Below are 23,260 nucleotides of genomic sequence, written 5' to 3' on the forward strand. Positions count from 1 at the left end.
TCGCGTGAACGAAAACCAGGTTTTTCACTCCGCTTTTATTTATCACTGTCGTCATACAAACTTTGATCAGAATGGAAATGAAATCTTGGTAATTCTATTCAAATTGTCATATTTTTTTAGACAAAGTGAAACCTAGATAATAGATTCCCCAGTTTACATTTCTAATACAAAGTTTTAAAAAGGCCACCTAATCAAGTCACAAGTCACGTAGCTATAGTAACCATTTAGCTGGAAGATACAAAAGCCCCCAAATCCCTGATAATTTTCTTATGATTTCACTGCTTATCTCTTTGCTATTTTTATATACTCTGGTATGACATTACAATAAAATTAGCCTATGAACAAAGGTGTCTTAGGAACAGGTCACACAATGAATGAATGTTTTGCTCAGTATTCTCTTAGTTCAGAGTGTAGCCACTTCTCAAGGCTCTTATCATCTTATTTTACTACCACCGATACTGTATGGCAAAGCAATGCACTTATTTCTAGTTCTTACAACACTTGTGCTGCTTAACAACAGTCCAACAAACGGCTTTTTAAACCAAATAATTAAAACAAAAAAAAAAGGTCGTCCCGGGTTGTGGAGTGAAGGCTACAGCTCCCTGATAGCACAATTATTGGAGTTCTAAATGAGCTACATAATGGTTTGTCACTGCTTTTCAACAGTCAAATTCCAAATATAGGCGTAATAAGAGTATGTTTCACAACAGTCATACCCGCAATATTGCTTTCTCTTCCCTTCAGACACACAGATGGATGATGGTTACATAGAAACCCCCCCAAATAAAAAAATACCAGGAAATAAGGCACATGGAATAATGTTACAATGTAAGAGTAAATGGATCGTTTTTGTAACATATGAAAATAACCTTTAGACTACTCCCGTGGTTTCGCATGAATCAAATGCCTTGATGATAATAATAATAGCAATGCTGACCATTTAAGAATCCTCTCTGGCCTCTCAGACAGCTGCTGAGTTCCATTCACGTCTGTACAAAGTTAAAAATCAGAGAAATGGAACCGGCTCATCGGACAAAATCCTCAAAGCATTGCTGCTATGAAAAGAGAAATGATAATTCTGCATCTATCGAACCGCCTCAATAAAAATAGATCAACTACCAAGCGTCATCAGCCTGTGCTGTCATGTTGTGTGCTAGCGCGTATTCATTGATAGATTGAGGACCTGAGTGTGCAGCGGCAGAAGATGTACTGAGCAACCAGTTTGATAGGTACACACCACTGCTTCCATACAAGAGCTGTTGTGCCAAATAAGTCGTAAAGAATCAACTCAAGCGGTTAAATAACTGTGCTTACACATTTGATTGGTTAAAGGGGAAGATCAAAGACTTTGAATTATGGCAGATAACGCAAGTCAAGGAACTTATGCGGCTATCTTGTCATTGTCTTCCATCATAGTGCGTTCCAAAGTTTAATAGAACAAACACTATATTGCCAGGCGACTGCCAAGTGTGTTGTAAAAACCGGTAACAGATATTAGCGAGTGAAGAGCTGGCATTATGAAAAAAGCTAATGCTATTCTTCTTGAAAACAGAATGAAAAAAAGTCCTATTAAAAAGATAAAATGTTTCTTAGAAAACAGAACGAAAATTTAAATATCTGACACAAACTGCTTTAATGAATGTCAACTGGTACTAGATATTTAAAAAAAGAATAATACTCAAACAATGTTAACTTAAGCTACATGATCATCTATGAATAACAATACTGTAAAAACTCTAGTTAATGCTCGCTTTTCCTCACGAGAAACACAATTGTCACTTGCAAAATTAATCCCCAAATCAACTGATAACAACTATATACTAAAGTAAATGACGTTATGGCTAACACAGTCTAATATTTTAGCCATAACAGTCTTTGACTCAAAATGTCCCTTTCCAGCAGAGACGGCAAGAAACGTAAAGGCGAAAGGGAAACAGGATACTTGCATGACAAACCGAAAGACAGAACAAAAAGGTTACAGTTAGATTTATCAGAAATATTTGACTGAACATTCCCCGGAGTCAAAGAAACTGGGTTCAATGGAGGTACTGATGAATGGATCCTTGATTTCATATTAAGGCAGATGGTCTGTTGGTTCTGAAGAATGTTGTCCAGTTTGTTGGAATGCCCCAAAAAAAAGAGAATACCTCAGTACACCCAAAAGCCGGTCGTTATGCAGGAAATGAATATCCTGAAAAGTATTGCAAACATTGTCCATTCAGGCTTTACAGACCACCATTGTAGGCATAGTCTGCCTTGTTGTGCATGATGAGTTTGTTGTCAACAAAGTAGAAACTGTCTGATCTGGTCTCGTAAGGGTGTGCCACCATTTGGCGAACTGGAGAGGAACACAGAAGAAAAGAACAAAGGAAGGGCAGATGAAGCGGAGATTTAAACATTGATTATTATGGGAAAATATGCATGCAACCTAATAAACATTGGCGGCTGAGTAAAATGAACTCACTGAGGTCATCTGGCAGCTGTGGGAACTCGTAAATGTGTTCGCACGTGTTGCGGCTGTCGGGGATGCAAAATCCAAAGTCGAAGTCAAAGTTCTTGAGAAGGCGTCCCTGGAAGTAATGCCTCTCAATCATACGGAAGCTGTTGATGGGCCGGTCGCCCACCGTGAACTCCACACTGAGGTTTAGAAACAGCAACGATAAAAAAGGACAAGTCAATTGAGAACATAAAAGTCAGATTAATATGCTCTCTGTTTATACGCGCTTCAATCTTACTGTTGATTTACTTACGTCGCACCAACTGTGCACAGTTTTAGGAAGGCTGGTGTAAACTGATATCGCACAAAGCGCCCTGCACTGATGTCCACATCTCCGCTCTCTTCTTCACCCTCAACAGGACCTAATACAGAAAAAAGGTTTAGCTGGCTTGCATCCAATATTCACAGGACATGCCATTGTTCAACATGACGTTAAATTTCCTGTCATTTCAAAAAATATAGAACCTATAATTCACCAGATATATTTAAAAAAAATGGGATTAAGCTGATGTTACACAGTGGTAGTAAGAACAATAGTAATTAAGTTTAAGTTTCCATAGTTCTTTCTTGAAAAGTTGTATCCATTTGTTACTTACTAATACTAGTAATCAAGCCATGAAAATTAAATGTTGACTCTACTCGTGGGACTTTCTGGTCTCTTATGTAATGTATTTCTGGTGAGCACAATAAATAGCATGCCCCTGGGATAGTATGCCGTTCTCGTGCTTGGTGACACGGTGCTTTGTTTGTTGACTGTGAAACACCGGGGGGCTTTAACAGTACAGCTTCTCAGAACTACACAACTTACACAGGGTTAGCTTCCATGTGATGATACGGATTAAAACAAGTCTAATTGAACAGCTACATTGCAAGGAAGTGTAAGCAGACAATCAATAACTTTACAGAGCTGTGGCTGTACAAGAAAAACCTGCCTTGTTGAGGGAAACAAATGTACCAGAGAAACGCCTCTGTGAGCTTTGTGAATAGTTGCATATTTTATGTTAACACGTCACTTACTGCTGTTAGGAGGTTTGGCGATCTCAAACAGCACTGTTCCAGTCTCCAGATCCCTGATCTTGAAACGTGTGAAATCAATGTTGAAGACGTTGTCTTCAGGTTTGCACAGATAGTCTGCGATGTAAAAAAAGTGGCAAGCTCATTTTAAGACAGACATAAGCATTGATCAATCTCACAGCAATTAAGCAACCATTAGTCATCAGTGGAACTTCATTGATATTTGTATGTGCTGATAATTATACTTTGGAGCACAAAAGGATTATCCTTAATCTGAGAACCGGGATATCCCATAATTTCCAACTAGGGTTTCAGTATTTATTACCTGGCTCCTGAGCTTTGCAGTAGTTGTGAGTAATGCAATAGCTCAACCTCCCAGCGTTTCAACAGTGTCACGAGAGAGAGGGGAAGCAAAGCCATTGTTGTTCCAGGAAGGGCCAAAGAAACAATGGAAGGCATTAAGCGTTAAACTGAGGTAGAGGAGGGGTGTCCGATGACTGAGATGGTTGAAGCGGGGCAGTAAGGTACAACTTGGGTGAAACGGTTGCGCTTCCAAGAGACCAAAGGGAAGGGGGCCAAAAAGCATTGGATGAAATTACTGAGATCAAATACAAAACGTAACGATTGGTAGTAAACACAGTGGTATTTGTTAGCTGGAAAGAAACATGACTGCTGTTGCCAAATACTATAATTTGTAATCAAAAAAAAAAAAACGTTTTTTCCCCCCAACTTGCAAGAAAAAAGCTATTAACACAGGGGGCCCTGGATACTGAAATGAGCCCTTCTTGGTGGCCCAAATTCCCTGCTACGCCCCTGGATATCTCCTACTTTTTTGGTTAATGCTAAAGCGTATCGACACTCAACTCAAAACATAGGTAGACAAATGCTAACGCTACTCGTTTAAACAATTGTACATAGTGACTAGTCATTAGATTTAATGGAGACATTGGAGACAACTGATCTGAAAACTCGTCACTTAGCCACAAGTAGCATAGGACACTGTGGCTTAGCCGCAGGTTTAGCCGGTTTAACGACTTTTATTAGGTCTAAATTAGCATAACGTACCCTCCGTGACCGCCCGGAGACCCAGGACATTGTCCGGGGTAATATCTCTCCCGAGAGCCCGCAGTTCATCCTCTGTGACCACAGGCCACTTATCCGTTTGACTGCGCCTCGACTTCAGCTTCTTCAGCATTCCGCCACCTGTCTTTCGATCCCTGTTTTTCTTCTCCGACCCGGTGTCTGCGTCCGTCTGGCTCTTGCTGACCGTCGGTGCCGATTTGTTTTGCGAACCGTTCATACCAGAGACTGACACGACAATGGAGAGAGGTTGTTTTTTAATTTGAGAGCGACTTAACAAACTGCGGGTGCAATTTCAAGATGGCGTTATCCGTGTATGGGAGACAAAAAAGGAAGATTGTGATTGGCTAAGAGCGATGGCTATTGTCATAGTTACCGAAGGGGTGTGAATGGTTTAAAACCCAGAACCTCCCGTTTCCTCTTTAACTGGGTGTGTTACATTTCTTCTGTTACAATGTCGCTTTTGATTAAACCAGACCATGTTGTTGGGTCTTTAAACATTTGCTTGACACCCAAAACTTGTTATAGGAAGGCCTTATCGTTCTTTTTTTTTATTATTTCCGTTCGGGAAAACTAATTCGTGGTTACTTTAGTATAGCATGCAGTACACTACAGCCGGTGGCGCTAGTGCCGCTCTCCGGGCGGTAGAGCGCCTTCTGTTGACGGAAGTTCCCACGGAAGAAGAACAAGAGCCGCGATGGTGCGATTGAAATCCAGGTAAAACATGTGTCCCTCGTGTGCTGTTTGTTTAAATTGTGCGTTTCCAAAGTTATTTTTGACGGCCCCCTTCTTGGTCGGTAGGTATTTACTGTGCGAAGTCATCGTTCCGGACAGGCGCCACTTGTTGCTGCTGGATGACCGAGCAGTTGCGGCGTCAGTGAGGGAAGCGGTGGCTCGCGTGCACGGGGACTACGGAGCAGCACTGTGCAGCAGCAGGTTCTCTGGTGAGCGGTGGTTCGACTTAACAGAAGTACAAAAATACCCATTAGGTAACATGCCTGCGTTATGTTTACAATTGCATACACAGAGAAAATTCAATGTAGCCCTGACGTTACGTAAATTATGGAAACAATACAAATGCAGGTGGTTTGGCTGCCTTGACTTGAGAATGTGAATTATTCCACCAGCCCTGTAACTCGTGATGAGATTGATCTTAAATCAATCCCATACTAAGTTACACTGGACTGAAGGATATCGTAGTATTAACTGGGCACCCACTGTTCTCTCTCTCTCTTCAGTCAAATATCTGAACGCTCATACTGGAATAGTATTCCTGCGTTTCCCAAAAAGGTGTTACAAACTCCTCTGGTCTGCATTGCCTTTCATTACCAGCATTGAAGCTCGTGGGCAGAGCATCGCATGTTTTCTGAACTGCTTGCATGTGGGAGGTAATAAAAACATCCACCCACATCCCATAATCAACCAGACATGCCATTTGACAAGCCTAAATATGAATTGAACACAATTTTTATTTTTTTTATAGGAACAATTAGAACCTGTCAGAAGTTTCTGATCCGATACAACACCCAGCAGCTCCATCGAATGCTACCTAAATGTAAAAATGAAGGTATGGAATTTAATTATGGTATTTAATTTACTCAACTCAATGCAATAGGTGGTCCATTTATTTATTTAGGATTCATTGTGTAATGCATTAGAATCTTATAACCTACGGTCTTTTTGAATTGTGTATTGCAAGGTTTTGTTTACTGAATACTACACAATACAATACTTAAGAAAATGGCATTTGACTGTTTCATCTTTTTTTTCATTTGTAGAAGAAAAACAACAGGTAAAGAAATCTATTCTGAAGTGCACTCTAACAAAAGGAAACAGGAAAGGATTGGACTTCCCAAGTGATGACGATGAAGATTGACTTAACAGTAAAGGGCAACGGACAATGTTTGTTACAGGCTTGCATTTAAGCATTTGAAGAAATGCATAACTCACTCTTTGGAAATATGTTTTATGATACAGCTTCTCTGAGCAGTTTGTAAATATATCTTACTGACTGTATGCCTATCTTCAATTCAGGTGCACATTATATGTTTGTTACATAAATGATTTGAATTGTCAGAATAGCCTGTCGGCAAAAATATAACTGCAATCCCGTAGTACAAATAATGATGGCCTAATATGGCCTAATTCTGAAAATCAATTTTTCATTTTCAATAAAGTATTTTGTATTATACTATGTTTTATGGTTGTTCATATTTTGTCTACATAAACACTTTCTGAAAACCAGTTCTGTACTTTCTATGCACCCAAACATTCACACAATTGGTTGCTAAATGATTTTGTTTGAGATGTGGAATAGTCTACATTCTGTTGATATCAGTCTACATTTTACAGCCTAATCTTTAACAAAGACCATGCCGTGTCAGGTTACTGAAGGATTAACCCGTGTATTATCCCAAACAAAAACTGTATTATTAAACGCCTAAAAATCTGTCATATTCGTTGACGAAGCTTCATCGACTACATTTCCCACAATGCATAGTTCCGACTTTACCAAACAGATTTGCAGGCGGCACAAGAAACATCCGGGTATCTCAGGTTCCCGTTTGGCGACCCGTCGCCATTAGTGCAATCCCGTTGTTACGGAGATATTTTGTCAAAATCTCTAAAAGATCACGTTTTCCAGCTTTTGGAAAACGCTTAACGCCTTTTTGAGGGCATTTTGTTTTCCCTAGCAAGAAAAACAACCTTAAATTGGTGTGTCTTGGCTGCGCGTGGCGAGCTTTCCTCCTCTCAACCTCTCAGCCTCCATAACTTGAGACGCCGAAATCGTGTCTCTTTTTTTTCTCGTTGTTTTTTTTTGCCAAGATGTCGCCGTAATGGGGTCGCCGTGTTTGACAGAAATGAATCTGGGCCTTCGTTGCCTGCCCCGCACTTACTACCGCCCGGTTTCCCCTTTAGTTTTTCCGTTTGATGCTAGAGAGCTCGGCGGCTCTCTACCCGGAGCTCTGCCCCAGAACCGCTCACCGCACGGGGACGAACATGGAGAAAAACCCAAACAGCAAGGTCCCGCCCCGTTCCAGCTCCACGGGCCCGACACCGGGCGACTCTAAACCCAAAACAGGTGAAAAGAGACCTCCGCACACAACGCAGACACGTCGCTCCCAAGTTATCAAACATGGTGTCCTCCCAGCTAAACACTCGTCGCCTTGTGGCCTGTTGGGGCCTCGCAGCGCCTCGGCGGTTGTTTTTATCTGGAGGGGCTGGAGTCACTCAGACGTGCTGCCCTCTGTCAGGCAGCGCTGTGACGTCTCACACGCCACGCTGTATTTTGTAATACTCTCTTTGCTCGGATTCGTGCATGCAGACACACACACACACACACGACATGTTTTAACGACCCACTTTTGGAGAAAGAAAGTTTTACTTTTAAACTGGTTGGGAACAACTGGCTGAATCCCACGTTGAAGTTAGAAAATGTGTGACCTTCAGTTGCCCCTTTTAATTCAATTCTGCAACATGCTGTCTGTGTGTTAAGGAAACTGTCTGTTGTTGCACTCTCTACGGAAGGCCTGATAGTTACCAACAACACTAGTTATGATACATATTCTACATGAACCCCCAGAAGATAAACAGCTTAAAAATCAGGCATTAGCAAAATTAATATTTTATATATAAGATAATATTTTGGTGTTCATGTCACTTATGAATGTTTTTTTGTTATTTTTCTCAGAAGGTAAAAACAATGGAGGCTCCAAGCGCTACAGCCGCAAGCGCGAGCCCTCCTTTCCTAAAACTGAAAGTTTCCAAGGCTCTCGCCACACCAATTCACAGAAAGGCAAAAATTTTGAGAAGAGACCCCCTCAGAGAGGTGGAGGACGACAGTATGGAGTTACAGGTGGAGGACGACGGGAGGAGGTGAGTATTCTTGATTGATTATCCTTCAATAACAAAAAAAATCTATCCTGCGGCATAGACCTCATAACAACGATCTAATCAGTTTGATGGTTATCCGCTTCTGCCTGTCCAGGTAGCAGAGACTCGCCAGGCCGAGTTTAGCCCGGCTCAGTTTGCTGGACCTAAAAAAATAAGCCTCAACCACCTGCTGAACTTCTCCTTTGAACCCCGTGGAGGTAACGGTGGCGTCGGAGATGGGGGACCGTTCGGTTGGGGCCGCCGAAACAAATGGGGCCACAAGCACAAGCCCTTCAACAAGGAGCTTTTTCTGCAGGCCAAGTGAGCAACCCCCTCCTTCCAAAGCCTCAGATAACACATAGCGCCTAGAAGTGTGGGAGTTAACAGACTTTGTGTGTTTCAGTTGCCAGTTTGTGGTGACTGATGACCAGGACTACAAGGCTCACTTCACTGATCCAGACACTCTGGTCAACTGGGACTGTGTGGAGCAAGTGGTGAGTTTGGTACATGTGTGTCAGTAATAAAGCCCTCAGTCATGTTCCCTGATGCACGTAATCACAATCCATCTGTCTACGTCTGCAGCGCATCTACAGTCACGAGGTGCCGTCTTGCCCCATCTGCCTCTACCCCCCTCTGTCGGCCCGCATCACCCGGTGTGGACACATCTTCTGCTGGCCGTGCATGCTGCACTACCTGTCTCTTGGTGACAAGAACTGGTCCAAGTGCCCCATTTGCTATGAGGCAGTCAATACCGCTGACCTGAAGAGGTAAACGTATCTTAAAAAGGCATAACAAGGAAAACGGTAAAGCCTTCCCATGTTTTTGTTTGAGTTCTTTGGCAATTGTTTCCTTTTGCAGTGTGGTTGCTATGGAGACCAGGCAGTACGTGGCTGGAGATGTAATCACCATGCGCCTGATGCGGAGGGAAAAGGGAGCTCTGGTGGCCATGCCCAGCTCTCAGTGGGTGAAAGTGGAGGAGCCTGTTCGCTTCGGAGGTGAGAGACGGGGGAACCTTTTTATGAAAGGGATTCTTAAATTCCTCTGAAGAAGCATAGTCCTCAAAATGATTTTTTTTTTAATGTCTTACGTTAATTCTATAGCACAGACTTTTCATGTCCTTGAACAAGCTGGGTTATGTTGTTGGAAGATGTATTCATGTTGTGGAAGTGTGTTAATCCTGAAGGGGATGGTTCCCTCACATTGTATTCAATCCGGTATGACGTGGCTTTTCTAGATACGAGTCTCAGCCCGTACTCCAAGCTGCTGCTGACCTCTCCGACGCAGGTCCTGAGCTTGGTGGAGGAAGAGAAAGCCGTCCTGCAGGCTCAACTCAGCCAGGAAGGGGACGCCCAAGCCTGTTTCATCCAGAGTGCCCTTTGTCTTTTGCAGGTAACTGAAGCTATGTGTATTTTTTCTGTACTAAAAAATGAACCAGTAGACTGTGCTCAGTCAACAAAAATACATACCTGTGGATTGATATTTACCCCTCTAACTTTGTCTTTATTGTTTAGCAGCGGGAGGAAATGCTTCTGAAGCAACAGAAGGCACAATTCGTAAATGGTTTCGGCTTGTCCCTTCTTACTCTAGAAGAACCTGCTCCTGAGGAGGAAGTAGTCACTACCGTCAGCAGCACCAAGGTGACTAAAAATGCATCTTTTTATCATTTTCGTTTGACAACATTGATCTATTCGTGCCTGGATCAAATTATCTTTCGTGCATATTCTCCCCCAATGCCGAAGCTTCTACTTCTATCATTTTGTAGCCGGTGCTGCAGTACTCCTCTGCATTTGACGATGAGGTGGCTGAGGTCCCAGAGGAGGGTACGGCACAGCTGTCAGGCTTCCCTGGAAGTATTTTGGAGAGTGTGGTAGAGGAACTTCCAGAGGCTATGATAGATGCAGCCCCAGAGCCTCAACCCGACGAGGAGAGCGGAGCCAGCCAGACAGAGTCAGGTCGCCCTTCAACCAGCGTGGTGCATGGACCGTACTACTATTTCTACCAAGGTGCTTATATCCTGCTCTCCAGCCTTCTAGCCTTTCACCTGCCCACACAAATAATTTGGTGTTTATTTTTAAGCTTAATAATCATTTTAAATAAAATGAATAGCACATTGCCTAAATACATAAAAACAATGTGATTTGAATCTAGCTAGACTTATCAGCTGTTCATCAAAAGCTGACACATGTATGTTACTGGACAATCTGGTTTATAGTAATTAAAAGGAAGTTATGGAGTCTAAACATGAACAAGTTTTATGAAATACTTTGTCTTGGCTGTATGGGCGGTGGGTCAGTGTTGACGACTTATTACCTTTTTTTCTCCTTCTCCCATGTGTCCCATCCAGCTGATGACTGCCAGCAGATGTTCCTGCATCCTGTCAATGTACGCTGTCTGTTGCGTGAATACGGCAGCTTGGAGGCCAGTCCGGACTCCATCACTGCCACAGTGGTGGAGATAGACGGACACACAGTCACCGAGGTCAGCAAACATAAACACATACCAGATGCCATTCTGATCATTTCGGTTTAGCTTTTTCAGCAGATGGAGTAATGTGTGTTTAGAGTGTGAGGATGTATGTTTTTCTCCCCAAAGCCGCTTTCACAAACTAATGTATCCTCCATGATGTGTAACTTTGATGTTGCAGGAGATCCGTCGCCGCCATCGCTATCTGGCCCATCTGCCACTCACATGTGAGTTCAGCCTCTGTGAGTTGACCCTACAGCCGCCAATCCTGTCCAAAGAGACTCTGGATACATTTGCAGGTTGGAACCTCTTCTTGGAATGTGAATTTACAGTGGCAGCAGGGAGATTTAATTTAACGGTTGTTTGTATATATTTTCCGTCAAACTGCTAGATGATCTGGAGAAGAGAAAGCGCCTGAGGCAGAAGAAAGCAAGGGATGAGAAGCGCAGAGAGAAGCGGATTGAAATTGAGGAGAACAAGAAGCAGGGTAAATGTAAGTACAGCAGTCCCGGTCACAAGCGAGACATCAAACAATACATATTAGAAATCACTGAGGTTTGTTGCTTAATTGCATTGATATGTTCCCCAGATCCAGAGGTGCATATTGGATTGGAGAACCTTCACCATTTCCCAGCGTTTGGATCTCCTCCTCACAACAGCTGCCCACTAATTCAGCCCGACTTCACTCTTGCCCCTGCGTCACCTCTCAGCAGCAGCCCTTCCTCTGGTGAGGGAAGCTCCTTATTCTGCAATTTATTCTTCAGTGCCGTAAATGTAATCTCTGCCTGTTATGGGTAAGGTTTATGCATTTGGACATGAGTTGAGCATTCCTTTTGTTATTTTAGATGGGATGACATTCCCAAATCTGAATGGGCAAAGCGCTTTCCCCATTGTGGGTAGTGTGGAGGATGACTCCCACTGGATGTCCTTTGCACAGGTGTGTAGAGAAAATGGAAAAATGGCAAAATATTGATACAATAAATTGAGACAGCCTTTTTCATGAGGTAAAAGCATCACATAACTAAAGTGGGTTTATATTGTGCAATATCACCTGTATATTTGACATGCTGTGTCCCAGATGCTGAGAGATGGGAAAGCCAGGGGAGATGCTGGGCCCAGGATCACTCCAAAGAAAGGTACTGCAAGATTATGAATGTGAAAATCTAATCTAACAATTCTAAAAGCAAAACATCTATTTAGTACTAGAGATTAAAATTTGATTGTCCCCTCCTGAAAGATGATCCGTCCAGCGTACTTTATTTGTGGAGATGCATTCTGTGTTGATATTGCTGTACGTGCATGAGTTGGATGAACACAAACCGTTATGCACAACTGCAGGCTGGCTCTTCAGCTAGCTGCAGCAGTCAGCCCAAAATGCACTACAATAATGGTACCAGTGTCATTCCATTGCAGTTGGTAACTTTTAAAGAAATATTGTTTAGAATACTTGCTCCGACTGTCATTGTATCCTGGCAGGGCATTATATAAATATTACGTCCATTTAATTTCCTTCTGCCTCTTTCTGTGGTCACAATGGCCTTTGCATGGTTACGTTGCACCTGAGTAAACCAAACCCCTTCAGAGCCGAGGAGTCTCCAACACAGTCTCAATTGCCTACAGTTGTGATTTATCATTAAAGCAATCCTGACAAAATGCTTCCCTCACAAAATGGGTTTGTTAAACTGTTATTTACCACAGAATAGATTTGTATATTCATACTTGTGTTCGCTGGTATTATGCGTAGCGCGTACTGATAGGTGTGTAATCGGAGCTTTGTTTGGCATTTCCTGTAAAGCCTGTTCTTTTTACGGCTTGTTAAGGAGTGTAACTGCATCTTTTGCCAGATCCATTGCTGGCTCCCCCAGCGGCAGACAGCGATGGAGAGAGCGACGGGTCGGACCGTGTCCCCGTGCCCAGCTTTCAGAACTCCTTCAGCCAGGCTTTTGAGAAGGCGCTCCTACAGCTGGACCACGGTGCAGCCGCTCCTCCACAGCCTGTGGTCGACCCAGGTCAGGCATCTATGAAACAGTTTGATATTTAGATGTGTATTAAGCTACATTGTTTGTTTTAAGACGTGCCCTCATCCCTTGGTATCTTGTCTTTCAGATGACAAAAGTGGGAAGAAGAAGAAGAAAAAGCAGAAACTTCTATTCAGCACATCCATGGTTCACACAAAGTAGACATTGAAGTTGATTTAACCACATTGTTTCTTGAGTTAATCTTCCCGCAGCTTGTGTTTTAACTGCCATGCAGATAATTCTAGGAACTATAAGCTAACGAAAAAGGTTTCAGTAGGTAGATGAAATTCACTCTTGCTTTTAGTCCTATGGGTTTGATCCATTGTTTCGGTGGGCTTTAGTTTAATATACCATATAGTCTTTCATTCAAAGCTTTGCCACAGCCTTCTGGCACACTGAACGCCCCATGGATGTCATTTGTTTGAGACGCTCAGTGAAGCTTTAACAAGCTGCTGGCTCACATTAGATGTGCTTTAGGCTTTTTATGACAGTGTTTGCCATACAATGTCCAACTTTCCTGAAGTTGACCCCAAGCATCTAGGATCCAGGAGGGATATTGATTAGATCTTTATGGGTGCTCAATATTAGAGTAGCAGTCAGCCAGCTGCAGGCGCGTTTTGAAAGATACTCGCTGCTCATACATCAGCGATTAACTTCAGCTTTGAATACATGGAAACAAAGTACACATCAGTATTTATCACAGGTCATTTGGATTAGTATTTTACTACCCTTTGCAAGTAAGAATTTTGGGATTGAGATTGATGCCGTGGAATTTGGAAACAAAAGACTTCACACATAATGTTTAATATAACTGAGAAAGTAAAAAGGCAGTATTGTATTAAAGAGATTAAATCAGGTGTTTCAACAGAAATCCAGTATGTATGTATGTGTATATATATATACATACCCTGTGTGGTTACACCATAAGTATGAACTTTCTTCTCATTCATTTTCTCTGCTGTCATAATCCGTTGTATAAGGTTTACTTATTTTTATCGTTACTCCCCAAGTTAATTTCAGTGCTGAAACTGTGTGAAGTTAGATTGCTGACATTTAAAGAATACTTCTAGAAACCTGGAGAAAAGTGGATTGATCATTTCTTTTTATTTGAGGGTTCTTTAAGTCACCTTTTGATTTTGAGCTTTAAGTTTAAAGACTAGTGAACAAAACTAGTCAGTTGAAAGGAATAAAATGATGCACAAAGAACAAAATGTTTGTTGTGGGTGTTATTTGATGCCAACCATAATAAAGGATATGCGGTATTTAGTTCTCACCACATGAGGGCACCCCTAAAAAGCCAGATGCCTTTACAATTTATTCACCATAGCGGCAGAGACTTATCATAAAAGCATAAATTTGATTACTAAAAAGCTAGGAAGGAGGCTAGACATTAATAAAATGCATAAGGCTTTTAAAATACTTGAATTATGTTGGTTTCCGTTTTCAAAAAGGTATCTTAATTCATAGAGATACGAGCCATTGGTTTATTGTGTACAATCTTTTGAAACTGAGTAGGTTTATTAAAAACATATAATTTCTAAATTAGATGGGGTCATTTTCTGCACGCTCGGATGATCAAGCACACAGAAGTCAAGTTATCCACATTCATCTCAATATTAACCCGGAAGTCTGGAATTTCCACGCTAAATACACGAGTTGCACCGATGGTTGACTGTAACTCAGGTATCTTATATTTGACCGAATCGATGTAGTTCCTTCGGACATACTGTAATACCACCGTCCTTATACTTACTTGGCCGCAATATCAGTCCAATCTATGTTTGTGCTACGCTTTATTTTGAAAGTGCTAACCGGAACACTGATGTCGTGCTGGGTGACATAACTGGTTCGGAGGCTAACCAGCCAGTCGGCTTGTTTAGTGCAGCCTGTCAACAACACTGCAACCTGAGACGCGATAGCCAGTGGGCTGGCTAAGTCGACCAGCTAAGTTAGCCGCTAGCCCCGTGTTACCCAAGTACCACGACTCGTAACTATTCCCTCTTTGTTTGAAAGATGTATCATGCTTTGAAGTTGGTTCGACGAGAGAAGCGGCGGAATTGAGTTTTCCACTCGGTAAGTTGCCTTCGGTTCGGATCAAACAGCCAGCGAGAGACAGGTTCGGTCAGTGTTTCCATTTTGCGAGTCCGGCTTCTCGAGTCGTTGGCTAGCCGTCGCTAGCCAGCCAGCTACTCCTGTTAGTTTATCATCCCTTTTTATTTTGAAGTCTGGAATTATCAGACGAGTTTGGACCCTACGTGCGTCTTTGTCTTCCGTCGGTTTTTGTTCTTTAAAAGTATTCCGGTCGCGAGCCGGACAACTGCGTTTCTTTCTCTTCAATTGCACCGTGATGCGGAGGCGGACCGGGCAGGAGGAAGAGACCTGTCGCAAAGAACGATATTAATGGACATTGCTGTGGTATACAAAGCTAATAACCACAAACGATCTTTATTAACGTTTCTTAATTGATTATCTGTGCACATAACCGGCGCATTCACCTTGGTGATTAATTGTGGTTGCCCCTTTTCTTAGACGACTTATTGTTTGCAAGAATGCCTTAAAGCCGAACCTCGATTGGCTGGATGTCGTCCTTCTTTGTCATTGTCTGTCATGAGGTTTCCTCTGTAAAACTGGCCGAACCAGGTTACTGACGTCCACATCTCGCTCGTAATCCTGCTCCCTTTTTGTACATGCGTCCTGCCAGAAATCGATTACATCTCTCGGCCGCAACAAATGGTATGCAACAACAAAAGCAAGACATGTTGTTTGTAGCTTTCAGTAATGTGTCCAATGTAAGGTAATACTACTTGTAGGCAGTAAAAAGGCAGCCATTCTTCTGACCCCTGCTGTGCTGCTCGACCCACCACCACCGTATGTTTATACTTCCATCCCACTGAAGGAGTTTCCTCTCAACCAGCTAAAGTTCACAAGTCTGTGTGTTTCCTCAGTGTTATTCCTCGTCCTTTTGTTTCCTCTTTCAGATACAATTATCAGCACCTCCGTGGTTAAAACGCAGCTGTTGATCTACATAAAATCAGAAGTGCAGGGGTGACCTCACGGAAAAGGGCAGCAGACCATACTGTTAAAAGGCATTCATAGTTTCAGCTCCCACAAATCTCATATTTATCTATATGTGGTGAGGAATGACTGACAACATGATGAAATCATTATTGAGTTAATGTCTTTTCCCCCATGTGTTTAGTTGCGTTTTAGGTCTGTAGATCAGCTCACATGCGAGGGTGTGACTATGTTTACTCAAGTCCGTGTCAGTGGGAACATTTTCATTCATTTGCTTCTGAATGGGAGCGTGCGAACCGTGAAGAACTCTTCGGAATGGGCCATTCTGTTGTGATTTTTGTTTCCCCGCTGGCTTTGTCGCAGGCGTTTTAACTGGAGAAAGTGGGCTTTATTGACACAACGTGTGTTCCTCTTAGGCTCCTTCGCTCGATGATCTCCAGTTATCTCGTTTTTGTCTCCTGTTTTTAGAAGAATCCGTGCAAGATAAACATGTGACAGCTCATTAGGGGAGGAGCTACGCTCAAATGGAAATGTGGTGTGCCCTTCCAGTGGAATTCCTCATTCGGTATCTTAAGCCTGATTTCCATGTGTTACAACATGGGAACGATAAAAAATGCCGCGGTACGGTTGTGTAGCTGGGTGTCAGGATCTACCTTTAAAGCCACATGGCCCGATCACTGCTGCACCAGTAATTCAGGTTAGCAATACACATAAAAACACCAATATGGTTATTGATCGTAGGCTTCATGCTGAAATATGTGGCCGAGCAGACTACATACTACATACTACATACACAGTGTGTAGTATGTAGATGTCTGCGGGGAAGACTATTTACAGGAAGTTCTGTAATATTCATTAAGAAATCACAACTGTGGATGCAGAGACTTCCAGTGTGCATGACAATAATGTCTCGTCGTGTCAACAGTATTTCTTTCAAATCCGTGTAAGTTACTTTATCCTGAATTATCCCAAAATAGACTTGATAGATAGAATAGTTTTGATTGTTATGCCTGCGTCTCAGTAAGCCACCAGCATGCGCAATACTAGAACCCTGTATAACTGAAGCAACTATTAAATTTAGCTCTAGTTCTTTTACTTTATTACTTACTCTTTTTCTAATGTGTCCTGTGATGTGACAAACCACGTTTTGTGGAAAACATAAAATCAATATGAAATATGGATTAACAAACTGCTGTCAACATGCGTGCCTCAACCTGTTCGTGACTAATAACCCTAAAATCACTGGCACTCCCAAAACAAAGTCCACAGCAATGCTTAGATAGAGTGAGCGCCTTGAAGCTGATAATGACCTGGACTTACCTAGTTCTGTATTGCATCAATGTAGAGATACTGAACACTTTACTGATACTGAAATCGCTTTCTTTTTTACCAAAAAGGTGGTGTTCCAGAAGATGGCTGCTCAGGTGGAGGTTCAGACTGGCGAGGTGGGGAGGACCGCGGTCGGAGGGCGGCTTCACCTTAGTCCTTTGACCGACTCCAGCAATAAGGGCCTCAATGAGATCTCCTCCATCAACCAGTCCCATATTATCAGCCCAGAACCAAACAAACCTGCCCCAGTCGCCAAGCCACGGCTCACTCCTAAACCCTTCGCCGTGGAGAGAAACCCCACGATTAAGCCCATACTCGCACCCAAGCCCCAGGCCAAGCCCCAGGCCAAGCCCCAGGCCAAGCCCCAGGCCAAGCCCCAGGCCAAGCCCCGGCCAGAGTCCACTCGCCTCGCTGGATACAAACCAGAGCCCCCGTGCAGTCCGAAACCTCAGCAACCGGTTGCCTCTGGCAAACCCAGGCCACTGTTGACTAACCCCAGCCGGCCTTCCCCTACCTCATTTAAAACAACCAATAAGTTGAACACTGGACAAACAACCAAGCCAATCGCTCAGCCATTCAAACCCGCCCCTCCCCTCGACCTTGGAGACCCCAGCAAACCCGTTGTTTTAACAGAAGAAAGGCAGAAACCTCGTTCTTCGAACCTGGTGTACTCAAAGAGTCTTAAACAACTTTCAGCATCAGAGTGGTCTGGATCCACCAAAAATCAAGATGAGAAGGAACCGAGGACATCAAGCAAAAGCGGAGGCTCCATTACCAGAGCCAAGTCCATGGGTTTTCTTGCTCAGGTGGGGAAGGAAGAAGAAGAAAAGGAAAAAGAAAATCCAGAGGCAGCAGTGGTACTGCGAACAAAGCCAAGGGCGTCCAGGCCCAGACCCGTGTCCGCCATTTTCCCCGACAGTCCGACCGTGACACCAGCTCCTTCCCTTCGCTGGGCGAGACGACCACTTTCGGCGGATCTCACCGCCAGGTTTGAGTCGATCGGTCTGTCTCTGCACCGTAAAACTCCCCAAGCAAACGCTAATGAGAACACGCCAGAGGAAAAAGAAGCGGCACAAAAGAGGGAGCCGGAGAAAACGCCACAACAAAGTACTGATGGTATAGAAAAGAATCTGAAAGAGGCTGAAGAGGATAAGCGTGCAGTCAGCATCAAGTCCCGCATCAGTCTCCTCCTCGATTCATCCTCCTCTCCTGGGACGGGCGTCCCGGGCCAAGGGTCAGATCTTCACTCTCCAGTGCAGCCGGTCCCTGATACCGAACCACCAGTGGGTGTTCAGCAGATCATCAGGCAGCTGACCGAGGACCCCTCACCAGTCCAGAGTCCTGTAGCCAGACCTGCGCCGCGGCCACGCCCCCTCGACCTGGCGAAAAGGTAAGAGCTGCTCGGAATGGGCTCGTTTTAGACGAGCCCCCCCTGCTCGGAATCTATGGCCGCCGCACAATGCACGCTCGTTACATTTGTGTCTGACTTGATTCCTACTCGCTTGGAAAATCGTGTACACAAGGTCAAAGGTAACCTCACGAGATCGAGGCGGCCGCAGTTTTTGGAGCCAGGCGCTGCCCTAAACCTACTACTGCAAGACTCAAAGCATGATGGGAAACGCCAGACCACAGAGCTGATTTCCTCATAGTTTAACGATCCCCACGTTTACCCAAAAGATCTATTTTTTATGTGTACTTGTAATATGTCACATTAGATTGTAGGCAATAGATCTCATGTTGTGCAACTAAGGTTTAATCTATAAACATAATTGTGTTATTAGTTGGGATCTAACAGGACATTACTGTTTCTGTGACTTCCTGTATATTCTTTTAAAGCTGTTCGACTCGACCACAGTACCTTTTTGACGCCCGCTGCCGCCTGATCTCGTCCATTTTCCATGCGAGGGGCCGCACGTCTCATACAAGCTGAATGTCTCAAAGCCTCGGCTGGCTTCGGCCCATTGTGTTTGTCCACGAGTTCCATTGTCATGCATGGCTTTTGTCTTGTGTGATGTTGTATGTTCATCAGGTTTTCATTCGAGCGGTCGCCAGATCTGGGCAATGTTTTCTTCAGTGAGGCGACAGACCGCGATGAGATCAGCAAAGATCCTCAGAGGAGGGTAAGAAGGGGAATACGCTTCGTAGGCGCTGGTTTCTGTTGTGGTCCGTCAATGTTTAACACACAAATGGGAAGGAATATTTCCAAATATGTCTCTAAACCAAGTTGTATTTTACTCTGTTCCAAATAAAAAGCAAATAGCAGAAACAAGTAAAGTCTGAAAAGTAGATTAAACATGATGGAAGTGATATTGTGCACCTTTTTTTTTTTATTCTTATTATTTCTAACTATTCTAATGACATGCCTGAATTAGTAAACCAAGGGGAAATACAACTTTAACAGTAGTCAGCTGTCGACACCTGACTTTTAATAAAGAACAAAAGAACATTTACTTGGATAACAATTTGGAAATTGTGCATTGCAGCAAAACGAGTTGTCACTACCGCAGATGTGAAACACAATACAGGTCGCACAATAATCATCCCCGGTGACTGCCGGTTATGAAACACACACACGCACATAGGAGATGACTGGGAAAAGGTCAACGCAGAGCGACTTTGATTCCCTCCTCGGCACCACACCCACGGTTATGAGGCCGACGTAGAACAATGGGGATACCATTACTAAGCTGGCAGTTGTTCACCCAATCCCTTTAAATCCTTTTTGAGGGATGTATTTTCTCCTGTTACTTCTGTGGGATACTTGAATGAACAATAAGTGGCCAGTTTGCCGCTCCCACTTAACAATTCTCAACACTTCTCTGAACTTCCTTTTAGATCGAAGAGGCAGCAATCGCCCCCAGTGACCAGAGGACCTTTGTGGATCTAAGTGACTCCCAAGAGCTGCTGAAAAAGGCCTCCGCGTCCGAAGGGCCTAAGGCCGGAAAGGGGTCGGGCGCCACTTTGAAGGAAAGTGCTCCCGGGAGCGACGCACACACAGTGAAAGCATCCTTGTTTGAAAATGTTGTGGAGAGGCACTCTGTGCTGCTGGTGGAGGACAGCAAGCCCGTGAACCAGGCTAGTGAGTCGCTGAGAAGAACGCCCTTTAAGAGCGAACGCGGTAAGGACGACGGAACGATTGTCACTGCCGCCCAGCAAGAGCCTCTATCTCCATCAAGTCCTCTGAGGGTCACACACGCCTTTGACACCGTGCAGGCTGTGGAAGAGAGCAGGGCAGTGAGCGAGGACATCCCGTCAGCCCAGCGGGAGGATAAGGCCATGACGCTGCGCTCCAGGCGCTCCGAGGGGGCCGGATCAGCACTTGGCGAACCAGCCTCGGCTCCGATGCCGGAACAGCAGCCTCGAGTTCTGAGAGTTGGCGCTTTGCAAAAGTGGACCTCCGAAGGTCCCGATACGAGTGTGGAGAAAGGGGCGCTCAAGGAATGGCAAAGGGAAGGACAAGGGGCTTTGAACGAAGACCGGGCAAGGCAGCCGGAAGCTGAACAGGAAGAAGTGGCGGCGGCTCCTAAACGCTTGAAAATGCTGCAGTCAGAAGAGCAGCCGAAACCCAGGGCCACCTACTTTGCTCTGACCGGACAAATGCAGGAGCCGGCTTCTCCTGTTGACGGAGGACCAAGCCTCCTGGACTTTGACGATTTCTCCGTGAGGTCCGCACTAGGAGGCTCTCCAGGGAAGCTTCTTACAACAAGGAGGAATCCATCATTAGATAAAGCGTTTGAAAAAAACTCCCAAGATCAGGTTGAGGACTTGATGATGAGGGACCACATTTCCCAAAGAGGGATAAGATCCACTTTGGACGGACCGGCAGCAGAGGAAATCATGCAGGAGGAAAAGCGACGACAACTACAGAAAGAGACGGAACGGCACATGGCAAAAATGAACGAGCTTTTTCTGAGGGAAAAACAGAGGCTGCTGGAAGCGGACCAGGAATCACGTTTGGAGTTTGCACAAATGAAGGAGAGGGAAATGCAAAGAGAATTTGAAAGGCAAAGACAGAAAGCTTTTGAGAAGGAGAAACGGGAGTTCGAGGAGCAACAACGTGCACTGGAAAGGCAGAAACAGTTGGAGCTTGAACAGTGGCAGAAACTGCAGGAGCTGGAGAGACTGAGGGAGATCGAAAAGGAGCGGCAGCTACAACATGAGAAAGAAAAACGACAGAAAATGGAGAGACAGAGAATGATGGAGAGGGAGAAACTGCAAGAGCAGGAAAGGGAGAGACAGCGGGAACAGGAGAGGCAAAGACAAAGGGAGGAAGAGAGGCAAAGTGAGCTGGACAAGGAAAAACAGTTGCTGGAAGTGCAAAGGGAGAACCAGAGGAGAATTAAAGAGCAGGAAAGACTACAACTATTAGAGTTTGAAAAGCAGATGCAGAAGGAAAAGGAGACACAGCAGCTCATGGCGCTCGAGACGCAGAGAATAAGAGAGAAGACGGAGAGGGAGGCCGAGAAAATGAAACAGATGGCATTAGAACAGGAGCTTTTAAGAATGAAAGAGCTTGTTAAAGAAAGGGAAAGACAAAAGGAGATGGAAAAGGAGCATCGGCGAGAGGTCGAGAGAGAAAAGCAGAGAGAGCTGGAGAGACAGAGACAGAGAGATTTAGAAAGGGAGAGACAGAGACAACTCGATAATGAGAGACGGGAATTAGAAAACCAGAGGCTGAGGCAACGGGAAGTGGAGAAGGAAAGGCAGAGGAAAGTGGAATTGGAGCAAATCAAAGAGATGGAGAGAAGACGGCTCTTGGAGTTGGAAAAGCAAAAGCAAGCCGAGAGGGACCGACAGCACATTTTGGAGGCGGAGAAGCGCAGATTGAGGGAGAGTGCGGAAAGGGAGGAGGCAGATAAAATGAGGCACGTAGCCAAGCAGCAGGAAGGGGAGAGGCAGCGGCTAAAAGAGAGGCAGGAGAGGGCGAGGATGGAGTCGTCGCCTCTCAGGCCTCAAGTGTTGGATCTGGACTCCGTGCGCCGAAACGAGTCGTTCTCCAAGGCCCCCTCTCAGCGCAGCGACCCCGCGACTCGTTGGAAGGAGCCGTCTGCGCGAGGGGAAGCGCCTTACCGACCCGCCATCCTCGACATAGACTCCTTCACGTCTCAAGTTCAGCCCTCTCCCAGCAAAGACCCGTTTGCCGTTTCTGGTATTCAGGGAGTGGACGCGGCGTTCGGAGCTAGATCACACCCGCCTACGCCGGACGTAGATGTCAGCTGGAGGCTGCCGCAACTGACCCCGGGCATCACGAGCCCAGTGTGGACGACGTCTCTCCAGGACCCGTGGGAGCTCCGGCCCGTTGAGATGTCCGCGGACAAACCTGTGGCGCTGACCAGAAGAAGTAGCACCAAGATCAGCCCCGAGCAGCTCCTCCTCAGGCAGGGGGAGCGGCTCCTGGCTCCACAGAGGCCCTCCAGCAGCGCTCCCGAGCAGCAGATATGGCAGCCGCCGCCGCAGCAGCAGCCGCAGCAGCAGCAGCAGCAGCCGCAGCACCAACCGCAGCCTCAGCAGCAGCCGCAGCAGCAGCCGCAGCCTCAGCAGGCTCCGGACAGCAGGGGAGAGGTGCTCGCCCAGAGGAGATCACAGGGTTCTCAGGTGGGTGGGATACATCCATCTATTTATTATATTCAATAGAAATTGTGCTGAATTGTGACATTTTGACAAAATAAATTTGACTAATATCGGGGTCACTTTTGGTTGCAAAAAAACAATATGGCGATTGCTGGAATGCTTTCGACTGGAAACCAATGGTTGAGATCAAGGTGACGACGTCCACTTCTATTCCCTTTAGATGTAGCCAGTTCAGTTCATGGAAACGGTTTTCATTTTTGCTCTCTGAATGAGAAATTGTGTCCAAACCTTTGACTCCTACTTTTTTATAATGACATTTTTTGTTAATAATCATTTTTAATTGCTCCAAGATTCACTTAATATAGTTGATGCCAGATAAAGAGTCATGTGGGACAAAGTG

General features: G+C 44.7%; 4 protein-coding genes and 1 long non-coding RNA gene across 7 annotated transcripts in view; 3 read left to right on the plus strand and 2 right to left on the minus strand.

Annotated features, from left to right (window-relative positions):
* Positions 1-20: 20 nt before the first annotated feature.
* On the minus strand, positions 21-4,909 carry unc119b (unc-119 lipid binding chaperone B). The gene is made up of 5 exons (XM_040195784.2): positions 4,577-4,909; positions 3,515-3,628; positions 2,751-2,859; positions 2,465-2,637; positions 21-2,338 (listed from the first exon to the last, which is right to left on the minus strand). Exons 1-5 carry the CDS (start codon positions 4,809-4,811, stop codon positions 2,226-2,228), a joined length of 744 nt encoding a protein of 247 aa, XP_040051718.1. The 5' UTR covers positions 4,812-4,909; the 3' UTR covers positions 21-2,225.
* Positions 4,910-4,946: 37 nt separating this feature from the next.
* On the plus strand, positions 4,947-6,835 carry pop5 (POP5 homolog, ribonuclease P/MRP subunit). The gene is made up of 5 exons (XM_040195785.2): positions 4,947-5,308; positions 5,393-5,535; positions 5,830-5,979; positions 6,075-6,158; positions 6,370-6,835. Exons 1-5 carry the CDS (start codon positions 5,289-5,291, stop codon positions 6,465-6,467), a joined length of 495 nt encoding a protein of 164 aa, XP_040051719.1. The 5' UTR covers positions 4,947-5,288; the 3' UTR covers positions 6,468-6,835.
* Positions 6,836-7,101: 266 nt separating this feature from the next.
* Positions 7,102-14,156, plus strand: rnf10 (ring finger protein 10). The gene is made up of 17 exons (XM_040195771.2): positions 7,102-7,673; positions 8,283-8,467; positions 8,580-8,785; positions 8,868-8,958; positions 9,047-9,231; positions 9,323-9,459; positions 9,699-9,853; positions 9,976-10,101; positions 10,227-10,467; positions 10,809-10,942; positions 11,109-11,226; positions 11,319-11,420; positions 11,517-11,654; positions 11,773-11,864; positions 12,006-12,063; positions 12,772-12,936; positions 13,034-14,156. Exons 1-17 carry the CDS (start codon positions 7,523-7,525, stop codon positions 13,105-13,107), a joined length of 2,358 nt encoding a protein of 785 aa, XP_040051705.2. The 5' UTR covers positions 7,102-7,522; the 3' UTR covers positions 13,108-14,156.
* On the minus strand, positions 13,816-15,635 carry LOC144386314 (uncharacterized). Its single transcript, XR_013452016.1, has 2 exons — positions 15,441-15,635; positions 13,816-15,324 (listed from the first exon to the last, which is right to left on the minus strand). It is a non-coding gene; the product is annotated as an uncharacterized LOC144386314 (long non-coding RNA).
* The window catches only part of LOC120830835 (uncharacterized), a 192,074-nt gene continuing 183,570 nt past the window's right edge, over positions 14,757-23,260 (plus strand). For all 3 annotated transcript variants that reach the window (XR_013452013.1, XR_013452014.1, XM_040195766.2), the window contains exons 1-4: positions 14,757-15,018; positions 17,358-18,679; positions 19,319-19,409; positions 20,125-22,884. Coding sequence is in view for 1 of the 3 variants with exons in the window: in XM_040195766.2 (XP_040051700.2) it covers positions 17,373-18,679; positions 19,319-19,409; positions 20,125-22,884 (4,158 nt within the window). In the remaining 2 variants the exon portion in view is untranslated. The remainder of the gene's footprint in view (positions 15,019-17,357; positions 18,680-19,318; positions 19,410-20,124; positions 22,885-23,260) is intronic.

The sequence above is a fragment of the Gasterosteus aculeatus genome, chromosome 13 (genome assembly GCF_964276395.1).
Source record: "Gasterosteus aculeatus chromosome 13, fGasAcu3.hap1.1, whole genome shotgun sequence".
Taxonomy (NCBI): Eukaryota; Metazoa; Chordata; class Actinopteri; order Perciformes; family Gasterosteidae; genus Gasterosteus; species Gasterosteus aculeatus.